The sequence below is a fragment of the Corythoichthys intestinalis genome, chromosome 3 (genome assembly GCF_030265065.1).
Source record: "Corythoichthys intestinalis isolate RoL2023-P3 chromosome 3, ASM3026506v1, whole genome shotgun sequence".
NCBI classification, from domain to species: Eukaryota; Metazoa; Chordata; class Actinopteri; order Syngnathiformes; family Syngnathidae; genus Corythoichthys; species Corythoichthys intestinalis.
In genome coordinates, this window is record NC_080397.1 from 56,798,226 (window position 1) to 56,820,213 (window position 21,988).

Genomic DNA, 21,988 nt, shown 5'->3' on the forward strand with positions numbered 1-21,988 from the left:
TTTTTCTTGTTAGTGCTTGTTTTCAGTTGTGTGTTTAATTTAGGGCCATCCAGTAAAGCTATGTGGGCTCTTGGAGATAAGGTGGCTTCCTCAATTGTGGCCCAGAGTGCAGATATTCCCACATTACCGTGGAGTGGCTCAGGTTTGACCTCTTTTCCCTTGTCTCATTACACAAAATCGACATTACTGATAAGTACACATAGTCCTGTTGCGATAACAAATTTTAGTAGGCAATATATTGTCTCATAAGTTATTGCGATATGCAATATTATTGCCTGTTTTTTTTTTTTTTTTAACCTATTCAACCACGAATATAGTGACAATACATCTTAATAAATCACCTATTGAAATGCAATGAATTGTTATTCTTAAATAAAACACAAACTAATTGACAATTATAAATATTAAAAACACACACAATGCATAATGAGTCATTTTAAAGGCATCCAAGGATAGAAAGACATGTAATTCTTAGAACATAAATTACGAGTTATACTAATTTGATATTAAAAGCCCTCTTAATTATTTTAGTTTTAATAAAATTTGTAAAATTATTTTAACTCGTACGTCACCATTATTGTTGTTGACGTCACAGGGTGGTGACGTCACATGGGCTTGCTGCCACAATTCCACGGTGTCACTTGGGAACTTCATAAACGTCGTCGGTTCTTCCCTTTCAGTTTGAACCCGAACGTAATATTAATAGGAAGGATAGCCCTGTCGATATTTCACAAAACGAGCAGCAAAAGCAAAATGAATATCAAAAATGAGACGAGAGGAGTAGCTTACATGTGTCAAGTTCGCTAGTGAAGAAGCAGGAGAGTGATGTAAAAAAATGTTTGCAGATCTTCACTATCATCCGAGTTTTCATGTTTGATGTTTCACCTTTTAACCGCAATTTTGCGATGTCCAGAAGACTGTCAATGTTTTACAGCAGACTAAAGTGGTTAGTACATTGTTATGGAGTTGTGTCTTTATTATTCAATCCAAAAAAAAGTTGCTTCAATCAAATAAAAAGTTGCTTCAATCAAAATATATATTTTCAATAGAAGAAAACGTCACTTCAATCAAAAAAAATGTGTTTGAATGCAAAAATAAATTTGAAACTCCCAAAAATATATTTGAAAACTATTTTTCTTTGATTGAAAAATTTTTTTTTTAATTTAAGTCAAGTTTTTTTTTTTTTATTGAAACACCATTTTTGATTGAAGTCATGTAATTTTGCGTTGGGACCACATTTTGGCTAGGACATTTGTGTCTTTATTATTCAATCAAAAATTAAGTTGCTTCAAACAAAAAATATATATTTTCAAGAGAAAAATCACTTCAATCAAAAATTTTAAAAATATTCCATCGTAGAAAAAAAGGTTTGAATGTGAAAAAATATTTGAGACTCAGAAATTCGCATTTGAACACTTTATTTTTCATTCAAACTGTTTTCTTTGATTGAAGCAATCCTTTTTGTGTTTGAACCATATAAGGGGTAGGACATTTGTGTCAAAATCATTCAATCGCAATAAAAGTTGCTTTAATCAAAAAAATTTATTTAATCAAAGAAAAAAATCATTTGCAAAAATATATATTTTTTGAAAATATATTTTTTAATTTGAAATATATATATTTTTTTATTGAAGTGTCACTTTTTTTGAAAAGCAAAAAGTTTTAAACTCTTTTTCTTTCAAAGTGGAAAAAGTTTTGAACACACTTTTTTTTTTTTTTTGAAGTGGAAAAAGTTTTGAAGGCACTTTTTTTCGATTGAATCATTTTGACACAAAGATTCAACTTCAACGCTAGTTCCGGTGTGTTTAAGTGGCAGGTGGCTACGCCAATGATATAAAAGTATGAAGCAAGCACCACCAGGCCACCAGGGCTCCATCCAGCCATCGGAGTCTGCTGGACTCTAAGCCGAATATAGGGCACCGGTACGGGAGTGGTCGGCGAGTGGCCCGACACTAGCCTGCCCAGTAAGCGAGTGGACTACCGGCGAGTCGCTGGCGTCCACGCCGGCAGCCCCATCGCTTCAGCTTTGAATGAGTGCCGTGTCATTCGCGGGCCGTCCACTCGACAGCCGGCCTCCCCGCCTGGGGGGTGATATCGGGGTCCGACCAGTGTGCCACGACAGGGCAACGTACCGTTGCGGGTACTCCGGTGAAATGCCGATGTCACACCCCCGTACCGGTGCCCTATATTCAAAGAAAACAGTTTGAATGAAAAATAAAGTGTTCAAATGCGAATTTCTGAGTCTCAAATATTTTTTCACATTCAAACCTTTTTTTCTACGATGGAATATTTTTAAAATAAAATTTTGATTGAAGTGATTTTTCTCTTGAAAATATATATTTTTTGTTTGAAGCAACTTAATTTTTGATTGAATAATAAGGACACAAATGTCCTAGCCAAAATGTGGTCCCAACGCAAAATTACATGACTTCAATCAAAAATGGTGTTTCAATAAAAAAAAAAAAAAACTTGACTTAAATCAAAAAAAAAAAATTTCAATCAAAGAAAAATAGTTTTCAAATATATTTTTGGGAGTTTCAAATTTATTTTTGCATTCAAACACATTTTTTTGATTGAAGTGACGTTTTCTTCTATTGAAAATGTATATTTTGATTGAAGCAACTTTTTATTTGATTGAAGCAACTTTTTTTTGGATTGAATAATAAAGACACAAATCTACCTCCATACATTGTCTTTTTTTCCATTAGCCTCAATGTAGCAGTGCTAACATTTTACAATGTTAAATATAGAAGTGTTTCCTTATTTTGTATATCTGAATTTTAATTCCACAGCGTGTTGATGGCCAATAAACATTTGTTAAAGCTACTGGAGTCTCATATGTAATCAACAAGCATGTGTGCTGAGTGCATGCAGCACAGGCACGCACATATATATGCATGCAATGGAAAACTAAATTCAATGCTTTTTTAATACTTTTAATAACCAGCGGGTACCCTGTGGTGATTTCGTGCAGAACCGGAAAAAAGTATGAGCGGACCAATCACAGTCCACCACGTCACACGCTGTTGTGAAGGAACAAGAGGGGCTATGGCGGAGGGTCGCAAATCGTGTCTTCCTTGACGGTGCAGCTCTGCCGCGGAAGCATAACTTGGCCTTTAGAAATACATTTTTCTCAAAAAGTTACTCAAGTAAATGTAACAGAGTACTTGTAACGCTTTACTACCCACTTCTACACAAGAGTCCTACAAACGTCCGCGGCACACCGGTTGAAAAACACTGCACTAGACCACTGTGCTGCCCTAGTTTGTGTTTATTAACCAAGAAAATTCTCACCTCTTCTGGTTCTCTTTTAGGTCTGAGAGTGGACTGGACAGAGAATGACCAAGTACCCGGCAATGTAATCAGTGTTCCTCCTGAGATCTACACACAGGGCTGTGTTTTGGATGTGGATGATGGTCTGGCGGTATGCATGTTCAACAATACTATCTGGAACTCAAAATTTGTCTCAGGAGGAGTTGTAATTCTTAAGTTGTATCCCATACGTTACTGTGCTAGAGAGCTGAGAGAATTGGTTATCCTGTTGTCATCAAAGCATCAGAGGGTGGTGGAGGAAAAGGTATTCGGAAAGTAGAAAGTGCGGATAGTTTTCCAACCTCATTTAGGCAGGTACGTGGATTCCTTTCTTTATACAGCTCCACTTTTCCAATGCTCTGAGTGTTATACCAACCTTTTACTTGTAGGTTCAGACAGAAGTTCCTGGCTCGCCCATTTTCATCATGCAGCTAGCCCAGCATGCAAGACACCTGGAGGTTCAGATACTGGCTGATGAATATGGTAACGCTATCTCTCTATTTGGTCGAGATTGCTCCATTCAAAGAAGGCACCAGAAGATTATCGAGGAAGCCCCCGCAACTGTAGCTGCATCCTTGACATTTGAGCATATGGAGCAGGTTAGTTAACTTATATCTGCATGTATATTTCATTCAATAACAATAATAAGTTATGTTGGATTAGTTCTATTTCATCCCTGCTGACCGCCAGATTCATAGAACCGTAGTTACATTCTTAACTTTTGATTTATGTAGCGCCTTTCAGGACATTTAAAGTGCCTGTGACACCATAAAAGATATTAAGTCGCATTATTATTTAAATTAAAATCATATTTTGAGACAATTCGACTACAAAGTACAATTTCGCAAAGCGCAGATGACGAGAAATGAGTCTTTCAATCTGCCGTTTAGCAACTCCTGTCATTATAGCGCTCTGGCGCCGCCATCTGGGTGATGATGTTGGCAGAGTAACGATTTCAGCTGATTTAGAATTCAGACCAATGGAGGAGGAAGATTCAGAACGAGGAAAATGCAAGAGAGAGCAGGAATATTTTTACAGGATAGTCTTTTTATCTAAGAATTTTCCCCCAATTGTTAAAAATTGTATGGTCGTGACAAAAAAATTGTCTTGTGCAAAGCAGAATATGAAATATTAAAAATGCATTTATTCACTATGAAAGGGCTAAATTACTGCATAATGGTCAAAACTGCAAACTTCATAAACCTTCCGAACGGTATTTTACGCCACCGGAGTTAGTCGGCTCATGTCATTTCCCTGCGGGGACTCGGAGACAAGGAAAGAGTGTAAACAAAAGTGTGAGAGCTATGCTACATGCTAACCTGAACAGAGCTGCTCTTCTAAGTCTTCCTCGCTTTTCGAAAACTAAAAATCACACAAAACTACCCCGACTCATGTCACACACGGCGGCAGGGGTGATAGCCTTCACCGATCAGCCAGCCAATGGTGGCGAGCAAGTTTCAGCTTGTCGTTGAACGCCGAAAAGGGCGCATTCTCGGTGGACAAACCGGCTTACGTTGGAGCGCTTGGCTACCCAAGCCGAGGATAGTGCTTGCTTGGCGGGTGCATGAAGAGGGCCGAGAGTGGTGGAAGTCTCTACACAATCGGTAACCGTAGACGAGAGCGCGTAGCTGGCAGAGCGCGGACGTTATTGGCCGGCAACCATGGTGTGTGACTAATATAAATAAATAAATACTAATATAAAACACGTAGCTTACTCACTCCCTTGTCTGTCCAGTGGTCCCACAGTAGTCAGACTTGTTTTGCCCATTCTCTGCGGTGAACAGGACCTTTTTGAAACACGAAAAGGCTCACACGCCTCTCCCTAGTGCAGCAACAAAAGCCTGCAGCACATTTGGCTGGCGTGATTCGAAAAACAAACGAATGTATCCACAAAATCAGTGGAAACCGCAGTCCTTATTCATAATATTGTAATGGCTATACTGTGAAGATGATTAGTCCGCTGACGTCACATTCGCCTTCTTCCTCAATCCAATTTTCATGGCGTGAGATTAAAAAAAACTGAATAGGTCTAAGTGGTCCATTTCATTTAGGAGCATAAAATACTGTGTGAAATATGAAATAAACATGCTTTTTGCTGTCATTGCTGGCAATTTAAAATACTTTACATTCCATTATTCATTCACTCCACAATAGGTGGCGCTAAGCTCTTATTGTAACCACAGCTGCCATGGGGCAGACTGACAAAAACAAGACTGCAAATGATGTTTTGTCTCCTCTTTCTGACCTAGTATGCTGTTAGACTAGCCAAAATGGTGGGCTATGTCAGTGCTGGAACTGTGGAATATCTTTTCTCTGAAGACGGAAGTTTTCATTTTTTGGAGCTGAATCCTCGTCTACAGGTAGAACATCCCTGTACAGAGATGATTGCAGATGTAAACCTTCCAGCAGCCCAACTTCAGGTAAAACCCTCAGTGAACAAAGAATGCTCTCACACGACACAATAGAGGCTAAATTATTTGAACAACTAGCTATTACACTTACAGAAAAGTGACATTAAAATAAATGATGCATTTTGTTTATACCACAGCTTTAATTGGAAAAAAATGGAGAAACTGAAAATCAAATGTTCTGCAGGAATTAGGCATTTGAAACTAGTTTAGAGCAACACTTGGTAACTTTTCAGTTCTGGTCGATTTTAGTGACGCCGGTGGACATAAGCGGTAGTGTTTTGCCGTAACGAAGACTGCGTTTCCCATGAGGACCAGGGCACTCCCGTACAGTGTCGTAAAATCATCAGTCAATCAAAAATCAAACTCCCGCTCGCTTGCAGATGAATTAAAGGTCAGCTGAAGAGCTTTTCCAATTTCGGTGTACTGTAATTTCCCGAATATAACGCACTTTTTTTTCCCCAAAATCAACTTGTAAAATCATGGTGCGCATTATAAACGGGTACATGGATGGAGACAGAAATATATACATATTACATATATATATATATATATAAACCGATTTTTTTTTTAATTGACACCACCACGTTGTGTTGAAGAAACATATGCGGCGACCTGTTGCCAACCATTACGCTACGTGACGTCACCATTTTGTCTTGGTAATACTTCACTCTAATCGGTCGAATGATTTCGTCTGTGTTAAATTCTGCTTTTTTCACTCTTCCTAAAGCGCAGAATTTAGTTTCTTGAACTCATTTGAGTCAATGTTTACTGCAGCTCCCCAACTCGGACCCCTCTCGACCATAACAAACGTAAGCACACAGACTTGCTGTGTCCGTCAACTATATCTGTCCCACGGGAAACTCAAACCCAAATAACAATAGTTCCTATTGTTACTGTCGTGTTGACAGCGATGAGCTCTCACGGATTTCCGACTTACGTTCTCACTTTCATTTTACCGTATCAATCCATGGAAGAAACATTTATTCATCATGATGAAACGAGCAAGTTATACAGCAGCCTTTAAAAAAAAGTCACTTCTGTTTTGTCTTCTCCTAGATTCTGGTAAGTTGGAGAAGTTGTCAAATCATATTATTACCGTAAATATTGTCAGTTTATGGTAATGTTTTAAACTACCAATGTGCTATGCTTGTGCTGTGTTTCACCAGTCAGTAAAATGACATTTCTGTATCTGTACACGAGCTGTGTTTTCTTGTATTCTTCTATTTATTGGTGCTAAAATTAGGGTGCGCGTTATAAACAGGTACAATAATTTTCCCTAGATTTTACAAGTAAATTTGGGGTGCGCATTATACACGGGTGCGCCTTATATTCGGGAAATTACGGTAATTTTATGAATATAGACTCTAGACGAGTTCTTTAAAACAACCATCCCATTTTTAACACGCAACTGCGAAAATAATTTGTGTGTTTTTTTTTTTTAGGGCTGTCAAAATTATCGCGTTAACGCGCGGTAATTAATTTTTTTAATTAATCACGTTAAAATATTTGACGCAACATGTCCCGCTCAGACAGTATTCTGCCTTTTGGTAAGTTTTACAGCAAGGTTTTTTGTGCTGTCTAACAGCGAACTCTTGTGGTCGCTTTGCGACATGGTTTATTGCTTTCTTGCCAGTTCAATATGGCTGCACGACGTCTCGGGCTGACGCCTACGTTGTAATGTTGTGCTTATATGATCCTTGGACAAGATTTGTCCGTAAGTATGGTTGTTGTAAAGAATGTACATATTATGTTAGTAAGCGAAATGTTCTATTTTTTGTATGAGACGCTTTTTGTTTATGTTTAGTGAACCTGTATAGCGTGCTAAGCTAACGTTGTTGCTAATGCAATGCTTGTGTACTTTTTTTTGTAGTTTCACTACGGTCTAAAGAGGACAGTGGTTTGAGGCCATTTTATTAATAAATCAGATGAAAAAGGAAGAAGTCTGATTATTAAGGCGTCGTTCACTAGCTGTCTAGCTTTGGAAAAAGTAGACGCTTCAGAGTGAGGACAGCATAGACAGATTTAAATGACAGTAGAGTGAAATGCCCACTACAGTCCTTGTGTACTGTATGTTGAATGTATATATCCATCTTGTGTCTTATCTTTCCATTCCAACAATTTATTTTACAGAATATATATATAATTTACAGAAAAATATGGCATGTTTTATAGATGGTTTGAATTGCGATTAATTGCGATTAATTACGATTAATTAATTTTTAAGCTGTAAATAACTCGATTAAAAATTTTAATCGTTTGACAGCCCTAGTTTTTGTTTCTTTAGTTTTTTTGTACTCTGTTAATTGTCCCATAGCAGCAGTAGCTATTTCCACAGAAAGTAGCCATTCAGGATTGCTCTTTAGTGACGCTCACGATGGCAAGGGCTCCCAGGAAAGATGATCTACAATTAATGCCTACATATTTGAACCTAAGGCATCAGATGACGAATTACTCGGCGCATCAGATGTTGGTGATGACGCCGATTGACAGCTCGACATTCACAAACGGTAGCCTATATCCAGCATCGTGATTTTGATTTTGAGTAAAAACCCAGTAAATGTTTGCAATAGCTGGCGAGAATAGCATGGTGCTATTCTTTCGTATTAAAGTGCCTGCGGGGTCCTCAGGAATTGATATCATCAGGTAGCGGTTGGCAGTGAGGCGCGTCTCTCATTGTTAAGGTGTTGCTATGGCAGTAACTCAAAAACTACGTGGTCAATTGTTTTTAAATATGAGTTTTGAGACGGCGAATGATGCATTTAATACAATTTAACTGAGTAAAACGCTCAAGAACAAAATCCGAAAGGCTCTTCAGTTGACCTTTAAACAATTCTGTTTCCACTGGTTGTGTGAATGGATAAATAGTAATCAGGTAAGTAAGGTAGTTAATAGGGCTGCAGCTATCGAATATTTTAGTAATCGAGTAATCGACTGAAAATTCTATCGATTAATCGAGTAATCGGATAAAACAAATATATTTTTCGGTGAAGAGCGATTAGAAATATACATGAGAAAACAAGACATTTCATCTAATCTTGAACCATTTTCAGTCAATGTCTTTATTTTCGATGTATATTGTTGAAAACAGCCAACAATTGCATCTCAGATGTAACTAGAATTAAAAAAAAAAACTAATTAACTGCTTTCACTCAAAAAACTTTTAGATCTTATTTAAAAAAAAAATATATATATATATATATATATATATATATATATCTTACCTAATGCCGTTACGCTTGATAACACACGTCACTTAAAAGTTAGGATTTTTTCCCACGTGTTTCAATTGAATTTCTCTTTGTGTCAAGCCATTTTTAAGTTCTAGTTAAGTTTTAAGTTAGTCTAAACTGTAAGTCCTGATAGGATTTTGAGTTTTTGCAGTGTTCAAAATAAATGTACGATACAGGCTGTATTGGAGCACATTAGGGACCAGTGCTACTTGGTGTTTTATCCAGCAATGACTACTGAGCTAAAATTGATAGATAGCATGATTAAGTTTTTATTTTACACCCTCATCACTCCACAATGCTATGTTATGTTAAAGTCTGTATGTAAGACACGTTAGCCACGCTTGACAGTGGTCATAATTAATTGAAACCTAGCCTTCCGCAGGGCTAACGTTACGTGAGCTAGTAGCGACAGTAACGTTAATCTTATTTATTAGCGCTTTAGGCTCAAACACACTAGAAACGTCAACGTCGCGTCAACGATCCCGCCGCGATAACGCACCAGTGACGCTCGGCGTCAATTTCCATAGGACGCGTTTCACGAGCAGCGCATCTGTGGAGCGGCTCGATCGGTTGACGCGAGGATTGCAAGATCGCGCGAGAATAGCGGGTATTAAAAGTTAATAAAATAACAACACTTTGCCTTTCAGACCCTGCGTATTGGCCAGCTTTCTTTTTGAAAGAAAGAAGAAAAAAGAAGTCATGTGCTAAAGCAAAAAGCAATCCCAATGACAAAGATTTTAACATTTTTTTTCTTATGAACATTTTTCTAAGCTTTATTGATGTTTTTTTCTCAAGTTAAAGCACCACGCAGGAATTAATTTAATTGTGTAGCAGGATTTGTGTATTATTTGTATTAATTGCAGGTGTTTTAGCTCATTTCAGTTTATTTTATTTATATAGTAAGTTACGATTGCATATTATTTTGAAAATCGACCGGATCCACCGTATTTTTAAACTAGTGACTTCCGGCCTGCCCGATCCCACCTAGTAGTATTGACGCAGGGGGGCCGCGTCTCGCGTCAAAAAACAAACTCTGCTGTTCTTTTCGCATGCGTCGCGTTTAGCGCTTCTGGGACGCGTCTAACACGCGGACGCACTACGACTGTTGTGCATTGGCTGATTGACTTTAACGGGCGCGTTTCGAAGCGTAATCGCGGCGAGATCGTTGACGCTATGTTCACGTTGCTGGTATGTTTGAGCCTTTAGCGCTCTTTATTAGCGCTTAGCGCTCTACTGCTTTAAGATGGCGGCTGTTTACTAACGCTGCCCAGACGCGGCCGAGTCTGTCATTTCGCATCTAGTTCAACATACATGTGATCTCTATGAGACGCATCAGACGCTACCTGTACCAACGTAGCATCGTGCGGGCTAGTATTTAGCAACGTCGGCGTCGTTTGTGGTGGCTGTCGGCTGCAGTAAGTTTTTTTTTTTTTTTTTTAAACTTCTTCCTCTCCGCACGTGACAGCCCGTTGTCCCGCATTAAAAGTAGTCCGAGCAAAACGTGATGCTTAGAGCTGTCAAAATAAACGATTAATCGAGATGAATAAAATTACTCGGATCAGTTTTTAAACTCGAGTTACTCGAGTTGCTCGAGTACTCGTTTCAGCTCTAGTAGGTAATAAGTAATAAGGCTCATCCACCCCACCCCACCCAAACTCGTCAGCGCTGATGAGTTCAGGTGGGATGGGGGGGGGGGGGGGGGGGCGTCACGCCAGCGAAGGAAAGCCTACCCAATGTTTATTCTGTACACCCTGATAGCCTGCCTTTTTTTTCCTCCTCAGACAAAACTTTTTGTCTCTTCTGTTGCTGTGCCATCTTTGCAGAATTTGCGCGAAAACCTTTGGCATCGACTTCCATCTTTATAATGAATGGGAAAGGTGTAAGTCGTATGTTGTAAAGCAGTCAGTATATTTGTAGTATTTTTTTGTGTGGCAATATTCCTGCTACCCTCCTCAAAGTTAATTAGTGCCGATGAAATCGATACAGACCCCCCCAAGATATAAAAGAGGTGTAATTCAACTAGTCATCAGTCGAAATATTATCACAAATGTTATGAAAATATTTAATATAAAGGTTGAAAAGTTACCTAGTGTTGCTTTAAATAAGTTTTTTTCAAATACGATTGTCCTCATTTTATGTTTTCTCACAATTTACAGAATTTGGCCACATACTTAAAAGTTGTCACACTTTTTGTATTGCCCTTTGCAGATTGCCATGGGCATCCCACTTTACAGAATCAAAGATATTCGTTTGCTCTATGGAGAAACTGCATGGGGTGACAGCATTATTAACTTCGACACTCCAGAATGCCCACCTAGTCCAAGAGGACACGTCATAGCTGCTCGGATCACCAGTGAGAACCCCGATGAGGTAGATATTGTCTCACCGGTGCTATGAATCTTCCATTAATTTTCTTAAAGATAATTCTTGCCTTGTTGTTTACAGGGGTTCAAACCCAGCTCAGGCACTGTTCAGGAGCTGAACTTCCGTAGCAGTAAAAATGTCTGGGGTTACTTTAGTGTCGGCGCAACTGGGGGTCTGCATGAATTTGCTGACTCACAGTTTGGACACTGTTTCTCCTGGGGTGAAAACCGAGAAGAAGCCATATCGTAAGAGTCTTTTAATTGATGAATGTATTTATTTTGAAGTAATCAGTCCCTGTCTTGATGTTGTGTCTTGACCTGTCACCAAACTTTAGTGTTTAGCGGGCATATAAAATCAGAGGGACCCCAGTTCTATATTGTTGTCCTAGAACAGGGGTGGGCAAACTATTCCACAAAAGGCCGTTGTGGGTGTGGTTTTTCGTTGCAACACATCAAGAGAACAATTTTTTTGACCAATCTTGTGTTTTACAAGTGCAATCACTTGATTGCAGTCAGGTGCTTCTTGTTGCCCTGGACCCCTCATTGGCTGAACTGCCAATGCTGGATCTGTTGTTACAGAACCCACTGCGGCCTTTGAAGACCAGTTCTTCAGGACCGATGCCGATTATTAGTAGTTGGAGGGGCTGGTAACCGATTTTTGGAGCTGATATTTATTTGCAGTGAAAGTGTCAAAATTGGCGTAAAAAATGAATAATGCAAACTAGGGTTGTTCCGATCATGTTTTTTTGCTCCCGATCGTTTTAGTTTGAGTATCTACCGATCCCGATATTTCCCGATCCGATTGCTTTTTTTCCCTCTCCCGATTCAATTCCAATCATTCCCGATAATTTTTCCCGATCATATACATTTTGGCAATGCGTTAAGAAAAAATGAATAAAACTTGGACGAATATATGGCGGAAAACACTCAGGTGACTTGAAGTTCCGCTTTGAGACCCCCAATTTGGCCAGATTTCAAAATTGTCCAATATGCATGTGTGATACATCATTGGAAAGCTTAAAATCTCAATTTTCTGGGGGAAGAAAAAATTTGAACAGGAGGGCATTTTTGAAAAAAAAAAACATTTTTTAAACAGCAAACCCATAACTGGAGGCGAGAGCATGCGAGAGCAGAATTAAAGACGCCACTGTTTTAAAGACATATTATCACGAACTTACCTTGTTTCGATCCAACAACTCCATGTAGCATGTATCACTGAGTGTCAAGACACAGCTATGAATGGCCACAGCCAGATTTTTTTAGGGATTTTATGGGTGAAACATGGAGATATACCAAGGATAGCGATGCAGAAATCGCATACAACAAGGAGTGGTTGAAATTTTCTTTTTCATATAGTTACCCTTTTAAATGTTATTTTTCAAATTTCCTTAGTTTGGATCGATAATTTATCATCGAATATATCGGCGGAAATGCGACAGGAACAAGAAAAATACAATTAAGCGATAGTTATGAGGTAGATATCCGTGACTTTTTTTACAGAATTTTTCATTGTGACGTAATTTGTTTAAAAGTCCAAAATATGCGAGTGAATAATTTTTTAAAGTCGTTTTCTTTTTTTAAACTAAATATTAGAAATCAATTGATGATTCTAAACGACAGACATTTTGAATAATAAATATAATTACTTCTTTTTATGGCTAGGTTGAAACAAAAACGGTTGCGCGACATCTGTAAACGGGGTTTTTCAGGGTAAAACGGGCAAATTAAAAATAGTTTGGGAGCTTAATGAGCCATGAATCTGCTATGGCAGCATATAGACATATTGTTCTATCAAACACAGCAGTTGTTTTGGCTGAAAATACAACAGTTTAGGAGAAACTGCTTTTTCAGTCCTGTCTGTGTTTTCCGCCATATACATTCAACATACAGTACATAAGTAGTGTATTTATTTATTATGACAATAAATCCTCAAGATGGCATTTACATTATTAACATTCTTTCTGTGAGAGGGATCCACGGATAGAAAGACTTGTAATTCTTAAAGGATAAATGTGACCTTGTATATTGTGAGTAAATATTGCCATCTAGTGTATTTGTTAAGCTTTCAGTAAATGATACTGTAGCCATTTAACTTCTGCCCAAATGCATGATGGGAAGTGCAACCATGACTGTGCGTAGTGGTACCAATTGATATATCTTCTCTGCGTTGGGAAATAAAATAGGGTGTTAAGAAAAAAATCAACTACTACCTTTCTTCCCTACGTTACTTCCCACGATATCTCTAATTGTTGATAGGGATTGTAAGGCTTTAGCTAATTAAAAAAAAAGCTTCAAAGGCTGCCAAAATTCTCTCTACTCGTTTAACGTTGCCTTTTAACTCTATGTATACGTAAAACGGTGCCATTATAGATTGAACGCGACAATGCGTGAGTGGGTAGTGCAGCGCATGCATTAATTGCGTTAAATATTTAAAAGTTATTACTGCCGTTAACACGATAAATTTGATAGCCCTACTTTAAGCCAAAGCTAAAGACTCTGGATGAGTGTAAGACATTTTGTCTGTAACGTAAAATACAATTAGATAACGATTTCATTAAAAAATATATATATACAGTATATAAAAAAAAGGCATGTCCGATATTTTTTTTGCCGATTCCGATACTTTGAAAATGACGTGATCGGACATCTCTAATGCAAACACTGAACTTCATTGAAATGCCTAAAGCATGTTTATTTAATCGCACAAATAGAAAATAATAGCTAATAAAAGGGTGTGGCATGGTTGAGTAGTCATTCCCCAACCCAGAGGCTGTGGGTTCGATTCTCCGCCTTGATAATCTCGTCTAAGTATCCTTGAGCAAGATACTAAACCCCACGTTGCTCCTGGTGCTGCGTCACCAGCAGGTAGATGAGGAAGTAGTAAGCATGTGTTTGCATGAGATTCTGACGGTATGATGATCTTAAGCAAAAATAACACCGTTTCACGGTATCACGGTAGTGCAATTACAGGTCTCAAATGTGTTACTTTGAGATATCTGGGTTTTAAAAAAACTAGAGCTGTCAAACGATTACAATTTTTAATCGAGTTAATCACAGCTGAATAATTAATTAATCGTAATTAATCGCAATTCAAACCATCTCTAAAATATGCCATATTTTTCTGTAAATTATTGTTGGAATGGAAAGATAGGACAAGATGGATTTATTCATTCAACATACTGTACATAAGTACTGTATTTGTTTATTATAACCATAAATCCACAAGATGCCATTAACATTATGAACATTCTTTCTGTGAAAAGGATCCACGGTTAGAAAGACTTGTAATTCTTTAAAGATAAATGTGAGTACAAGTTATGATAATTGATAGTTTGTATATTGTGACTAAATATTGCATTCTAGTGTATTTGTTGAGCTAAACGAAATGTTTGAATATGAGTAACTTATCTTAACTGCCCAAATGCATGATGGGATGTTGGGCAACCATGACTGTCAGTGGTGGCTGCAAATGGTATATCTTCTCTGCGTTGTATACAATACAGGGTGTTAAGAAAAAGATCACTTCCTGTCAATCTTCCCCACGTCGTTCGCCATACTAGTTATAATTGTTGGGAAGATTGGCAACCATGACTGTCAGTGGTGGCTGCAAATGGTATATCTTCTCTGCGTTGTGTACAATATAGGGTGTTAAGAAAAAGATCCTCTCCTATCATTCTTCCTCACGTCGCTCGCCACAATAGTTATATTTGTTGTGGCTAATACCAATATATAGCACGGTTCCAATGAATGCCTGTGTCCACTCCACTTGCTTGTCTCTGCCTCTTAGCTCTCAATATACTTAAAACAGCGCAATTGTAGTCTGTTCGCGGCAATGCGTGAGTGGGTCGTTCCGCGCATCCGTTAATTGCGTTAAATATTTTAACGTGATTAATTTAAAAATTTAATTACCGCCCGTTAACGCGATAATTTTGACAGCCCTAAAAAAACATTTTTTTCCCCCATTGAACAGGATTTTTATTTTTGAAAACATATGAGCAAATTGGAAGATAAGTATAATGTTGAGTTATAATTATTATGATTAATATTATTCCTTATTTGTTACGTTAAATTAAAATTTTAAAAATAATTGAAATATTCTAAATAAAATTTAAATTAATGCAGTCCTTTAGGTGAGCCTAAATCCACAGCCACAGCTTATTTAGATTATTACCATAGACTTCATAACCTATTTACATGACACAGGAAACGGGGTCGAATCGTAGAGGCCCTATTTTAAAAAACTTCAAATTCAAATATTTCCAAAACCAAAGCTGCTACCAACATTAAACCAAAACAGGCACCTACCTCAGCCATATATGTGTCTCCATGAGCAGCGGCATCAAAAAATTCAAAGTCGCTCCCTTATAGAATCCTGATTAATAATTTTTTATATTTGGGCTGTCAAAATTATCGTGTTAACGGGCAGTAATTAATTGGTTTTAATTAATCACGTTAAAATATTTGACGCAATTAACGCACATTCCCCGCTCAGACAGATTTAAATGACAGTACAGTGAAATGCCCACTTGTTAATTGTGTTTTATGGAATTTTGCTGCCCTCTGCTGGCACTTGGGTGCGACTGATTTTATAGGCTTTAGCTTGCCTGGTACACCAGACTCACCGCCGTTCCAGCTGTTGAGTCTGGCAACCATTCACGCGGATACAATTTCCAGGGCGGAGCAAGCCACAGCAAACAGACAGCGGAGTGGACCAATCAGCGACGGGCAGGGCAGACGTGACATTAGTAAAACGACGAGGGCAGGACGAGGGACTTGCGAGCGGAAGTAAACATACGAGGAGAGCGGAGTTTATTCAACATGGCTAGCGCGAGACAGACTGTTGTCAATGACTCGTGACGATGTGTTTTTCGTAATTTAAAACTGATTTTACCGTGGATTGGAACATATTCTCGGCTCTCCTGTTCACCTTTGTTGTGGAGACGACTTCCGACGCGCAAGAGTGACGTTGCTCGTTAAGAACACGTCACGCAAATAAACGAATCTGATTTGTCGATTGATTTTGTACCTGCTCGAGAGGCCGTTAATGGGATGGTTCCCAGACTATTTCTCTCACTGTTTGAAAAATACAGGGAGAACAGTCTGGCAGAGCCAGGCAAGGCTTTAGCACCCATGAGCATTTTGTAAGTAATTATTGACATCAACAATGGCGGGCTACTAGTTTATTTTTTTATTGAAAATTTTACAAATTTTATTAAAACGAAAACATTAAGAGGGGTTTTAATATAAAATTTCTATAACTTGTACTAACAAACTACAAGCCTTTCTATCCATGGATCGCTTTAACAGAATGTTAATAATGTTAATGTCATCTTGTTGATTTATTGTTATAATAAACAAATAAGGTCCTTATGTACCGTATGTTGAATGTATATATCCATCTTGTGTCTTTCCATTCCAACAATAATTTACAGAAAAATATGGCATATTTTATAGATGGTTTGAATTGCGATTAATTACGATTAATTAATTTTTAAGCTGTAATTAACGCGATTAAAAATTTTAATCGTTTGACAGCCCTTTTTTTATATAACACAATTTAAAATGGCTATAAAACTCTCACGAAAATCACCAAATACAAATATGAAGAGATTTTAGTGCCAAGCATGTTGTTGGGCAGACAAAGAGCTCTCTGGCTTACCCGCAGCAACAGGTGTGCTTGTGGCAAACCTTATTTCATAAAATAAAATGTGATTAGGCACAAATATACCAAGTTTTGCATTTCTAGAAGTTAGAAATGGTAGCAAAGCTTGAAGGCCCACTGCTATAGCTCAATCGAGATACCCTACAATTAGTGAATGTTCAATTTTGTGTGGTAAAGTTTAGAATCGAAAGGAGAAACAATCTGTTAAGAAGCAAGACTCCTCATAGTTCACAGTATAAGACAAGACAGACACAGACAAACGGATAATACAAAACAATGAACTCTTCTCTACGGTGCCCCTTCTTCGATCTGGTGTCAGCATTATATTGCTATTTGTTCAGGAACATGGTGGTGGCTATGAAGGAACTGTCAATCAGAGGTGACTTCAGGACCACTGTTGAATACCTCATTAAGCTACTTGAAACTGAGAGCTTCCGAAACAATGACATAGACACTAGCTGGCTGGATCACCTCATTGCAGAGAAAGTGCAGGTGGGAGTAATATTTTAGCTATTTTTCAACATGTTAATCTGGCAAATTTTGTGACGGAAGGCTATGTGTCCTTTCTGCAGGCAGAGCGACCAGACACAATGTTGGGAATTGTGTGCGGGGCTTTGCATGTTGCAGATGCAAACTTCAGAAAGAGCATGTCAGACTTTCTACACTCATTAGAAAGGTCAGTAAGAAAACCATGCTGCCATAACTAATATACAGTGGTATGAAAAAGAATCTGAACCTTTTGGAATTTCTCACATTTCTACATAAAATCACCATCAAATTTGAGCTGATCTCTGTCAAAATCACACAGATGAAAAAAAACTGTCTGCTTTAACTAAAACCACCCGAACATTCGTAGGTTTTTATATTTTACTGAGGATAGCCTGCAAACGATGACAGAAGGGGGAAAATAAGTAAGTGAACCCTCTGCCTAAGAAGACTCAAAGAGCAATTGAAACCAATTTTTACCAAACAATTTAAGTGAGGTGTGTGCCCAGTCACTGATAAGTGGTTAAAAGCTGCCCTGCCCAATTTAAAACACACAACTGGTAAGAATTGTCTTGATGAGAAGCATTGCCTTATGTGCATCATGGCTCTGTCAAAAGAGCTGTCTGAAGACCTGAAATCAAGGATTGTTTATTTGTATAAAGCTGGGAAAGGATACAAAACCATCTCTAAAAGTCTGGATGTCCATCAGTCGCCAGTCAGAGAAATTGTATACAAATGGAGAGACTTTGACACTGTTGCTTCCCTCCCAAGGAGTGTCCGTCCACCAAAAATGATGCCAAGAGTTCAGCGCAGAATACTCAGAGAGGTAAAAAAGAACCCTAGAGTGTCTGCTAAAGACTTAAAGAAATCACTGGCAAAGTTCAATGTCTATGTGCACACAGCAACTATATGTAAAACGATAGCCAAGAATGGTGTTCATGGGAGGACTCCACGGAGGAAGCCACTGCTGTCTAAAAAAAACAACAACATTGTTGCTCATTTAATGTTTGCAAAAAGTCACATGGACACTCCACAGACGTTTGGCAAAATATTTTGTGGACTGATGAAACCAAAGTTGAATTGTTTGGGAGTAACACACAACGTCATGGGTGGAGGAAAAATGGAACAGGTCACCAACATCAACACCTCATCCCCACCGTGAAACATGGTGGAGGGAGCATCATGATTTGGGGCTGTTTTGCTGCCTCAGGGTCTGGACAACTAGCATTCATTAATGGAAGAATGAATTCAAAAGTTAATCAGGATATTTTGCAGGAAAACCTGAGGCCGTCTGTCACAGTTTAAGCTACTGTAACAATCAGAAGAACAAAATACACGTTCTGGAGTGGCCAAGTCAAAGACCAGACTTGAACCCCATTGAGATGCTATGGCATGACCTAAATACAGCGATTCATGCCAGATATCCAAGGAATCTGACTGAACTACAGCATTTCAGTAGAGAAGAGTGGGCCAAGATTAGTCCTGATCGATGTGCCAGACTAATCTGCAGCTACAGGAAGCGTCTGGTTGAAGCTTTTGCTGGCATGGGGGCACAAAATATTAAATGTGATGGTTCACTTATTTATTTTTCTCCCTTCTGTCCTTTTTTGCATACCATCCACCTTAAAATATGAAAACCGATAAACGTTTGGGTGGTTTTATTTAAAGCAGACACTGTTTATTCATCTGTGTTATTTTGACAAAGATCAGTTTTCATTTGATGGTGATTTTATGCAGAAATGTGAGAAATTCCAAAAGGTTCAGATACCTTTTCATACCGCTGTAATAATTGCAAATCCGTACTCTTGTACACTGTCAGAGGTCAAGTCCTGCCTGCTGCTAGCCTGCTCAACTCTGTAAGTGTAGATCTTATATATGAAGGAGTCAAGTTCTGCTTGAAGGTATCTTTCACTCCTATTTCGTACTATACTTCCCATTTTCATTATCAATTCATGACCTCTATTGTCCACTTCAGGTGGCTCGCCAGTCCCCAACAACGTATGTCATCATAATGAATGACTCAAATATTGAAATAGATGTCCACGGCCTCAGTGATGGTGGCCTTCTTCTCTCTTATGATGGCAGCAGCCATACCACCTATATGAAAGAGGAGCTTGACAGGTAAGAGTTCTCTTCCTTCAAAGACTCAAAATCATTCACATTTAAAAAACAACAACTTTATTCTACATTAATTCTGCAGCTACCGCATCACTGTTGGGAACAAGACTTGCGTATTTGACAAAGAAAAGGATCCCACTGTTCTGAGATCGCCTTCAGCTGGTAAACTGCTTCAGTATGTGGTTGAAGATGGTGTTCATATTTGCACAGGAGAGACCTACGCAGAGATCGAGGTCAGAAATGGCAAGAAATGCATTTTGTTCCCTCATAGGCTTCACTATCAGTTGACGGGACACGGGGCTCAGGGCCGATCGGTAGGGAGCCTTTTTAAAAAACTTAAAATTAAAATATTTTCAAAACCAAAGCCACTAGCGACATAAAACTAAAACAGGCAACTCCCTTAGACATATATGAGTCTCCATGAGCAGCGGCATCAAAAAATTCAAAATCGTTCCATAATAAAATCCTGATGAACTAATAAATACCTGCTACATGAAGCAATTATCAGAGAATCCCAAAATTTGAAAAATAAGGTCCTAATGAAACCTTTTTTTCAAATTTGTAAAAAGAAAAGTCAAAATGAATAGGTGAAATAAGCGCTCTAATATCTATAACCCTTGCTAAATCCTGTTTTTTTTTTTTCTCATGGAACTTGCAGATGCATGTGTTGACTTGCATTCATCATTTTTTTTTCCCAAAAGAAATATCAAAATTCTGAATTCGTCTCAAAATCATGAAATTTTAGGTGTATCAAATGTGATACATTTGGCAATAAAGGGTTAAATATTTTTTATAGAAGTATAGCAAAACTTTAACTAAAATTCTCAGATTTTATGCTAGAAGCACAAAAATCACCAAATACAAAGATAATCACCTATATTTTCAGGATCAATAGCAACATTAAACATATAATTTTTTGCCCAAAAAAGCAACTTATTATTTTTTTATGGCAGCTGTCACAAAAGAGCTTTTTAATTTGAAAATTCTTGTAAAGAAAAGCTATATTTATTATATTGTGTATGTACAGTATATATGGTATATTGCTCTTATGCCAATGACATATTTAAGATTTTATGATGGCAGAATAAAGCAAGCACATACAGAAAAATAGCTGTGGCCCTTTAGACGGTCATATATAGGCTTCACTGTTGGATTATACAACATGCTGAGTGCTTTACCATCATAAAAGCTATCAGAGAAATCACACACACACACAGAAATACAAAATGACGCGACATAATGATTGCTAGATGCAGTCCGTGCCCAGTCCACTCATTCATTTCAGCTGTTTCGATAAGGTTAGAGCCACTGTACGACTCCATCACGTTCATTTGTAGCGTTAGCCACTAGCGTTAGCCTGTGGCCTGGCTGTCAGTGGCTGAAAGCACACTGTCCTGAAATCGTGAGAACCAGGGAGGACAGCGGGTGAAAGCCTGTCTGGAAGCCTCCAAGAGTCTACTTAATGTCGGGTGAAAGTTTCGCGAAGCTCCCGTAAGCCCTACTCCATCGCATTTGCCTGTAGCGTTAGCCGCTAGCGTTAGCCTCCCAGGCTTCTTTTGATTTCCTGATAACCACGTGACTTCATACGTAAGCACACTGACTGCTTTCTTGAAGGGGAATGAACGTGGCCGAACAACACAAAGCGGGATGAAAAGACAATATTTTCTAGTTTTTTTAAATTACCGAATTTACAGACATGGTCAAAATTACGTCGGTCATCGTGAAGAATTTGGGTAACTGTAAATTTTCGGTTTGCCGCCCAGCTCTAGCTTGTAAGCAGTAAAACCTTCGTCCTGCTTCCACCTAAATCCGGTGTTAGAACGCAGCGTGTGTTTGAGTTTATCACAAGAAAAGCCGTATAAGCTCTGCCTGGGTCGGCCACCTATGGGAAGGCGTGGCGCAATGTCTGTGGGAGCTGTCTGGTCAACTGATGGTGGTGTCTATGGTTCTCTCCCTTAATCTTTGTCAAACTAACCACACTACTTAAACTGCTGTTTGTGTTATGGATTCAGGTGATGAAGATGGTGATGACTCTGACTGTGGAGCAGGCAGGACATATACATTTTATTAAGAGACCTGGTGCAGTGCTGGAGTCCGGCTGTGTGATGGCCCATATGAACTTGGATGACCCCAGCAGCATACATCGGGCAAGTGAACCTGTATAACCCTTGCAAATATCTATACACTGTCGTATTTTAAAAAGAAAAAGTTCAAAATGAAGTACGTCTGCCTGGCTCACTCCTTAAACATCTCATGAACAGCCCTGCAAAATCAAAAGCACAACCGAAGAGCATGCATAGCCTTTACTGGCTAACTCGAAACCTACAGGCAACAATAAGTCTGCAATTAATTAATGTAATTAAGCAGCGCTGAGACAAAAAATGTAAAAATTGGGTTCCAAGAATC

At 38.4% G+C, this 21,988-nt stretch overlaps 1 protein-coding gene across 3 annotated transcripts in view; it reads left to right on the forward strand.

Moving 5' to 3' along the window:
- acacb (acetyl-CoA carboxylase beta) overlaps positions 1-21,988 on the forward strand; it is a 101,879-nt gene that overhangs the window by 15,382 nt on the left and 64,509 nt on the right. For all 3 annotated transcript variants that reach the window (XM_057831254.1, XM_057831255.1, XM_057831256.1), the window contains exons 7-19: positions 44-142; positions 3,315-3,424; positions 3,517-3,627; positions 3,702-3,911; positions 5,562-5,732; positions 11,162-11,323; positions 11,399-11,562; positions 17,320-17,470; positions 17,551-17,654; positions 19,284-19,365; positions 19,440-19,585; positions 19,665-19,815; positions 21,595-21,729. In XM_057831254.1, the coding sequence (XP_057687237.1) occupies positions 44-142; positions 3,315-3,424; positions 3,517-3,627; positions 3,702-3,911; positions 5,562-5,732; positions 11,162-11,323; positions 11,399-11,562; positions 17,320-17,470; positions 17,551-17,654; positions 19,284-19,365; positions 19,440-19,585; positions 19,665-19,815; positions 21,595-21,729 (1,796 nt within the window). The remainder of the gene's footprint in view (positions 1-43; positions 143-3,314; positions 3,425-3,516; positions 3,628-3,701; positions 3,912-5,561; positions 5,733-11,161; positions 11,324-11,398; positions 11,563-17,319; positions 17,471-17,550; positions 17,655-19,283; positions 19,366-19,439; positions 19,586-19,664; positions 19,816-21,594; positions 21,730-21,988) is intronic.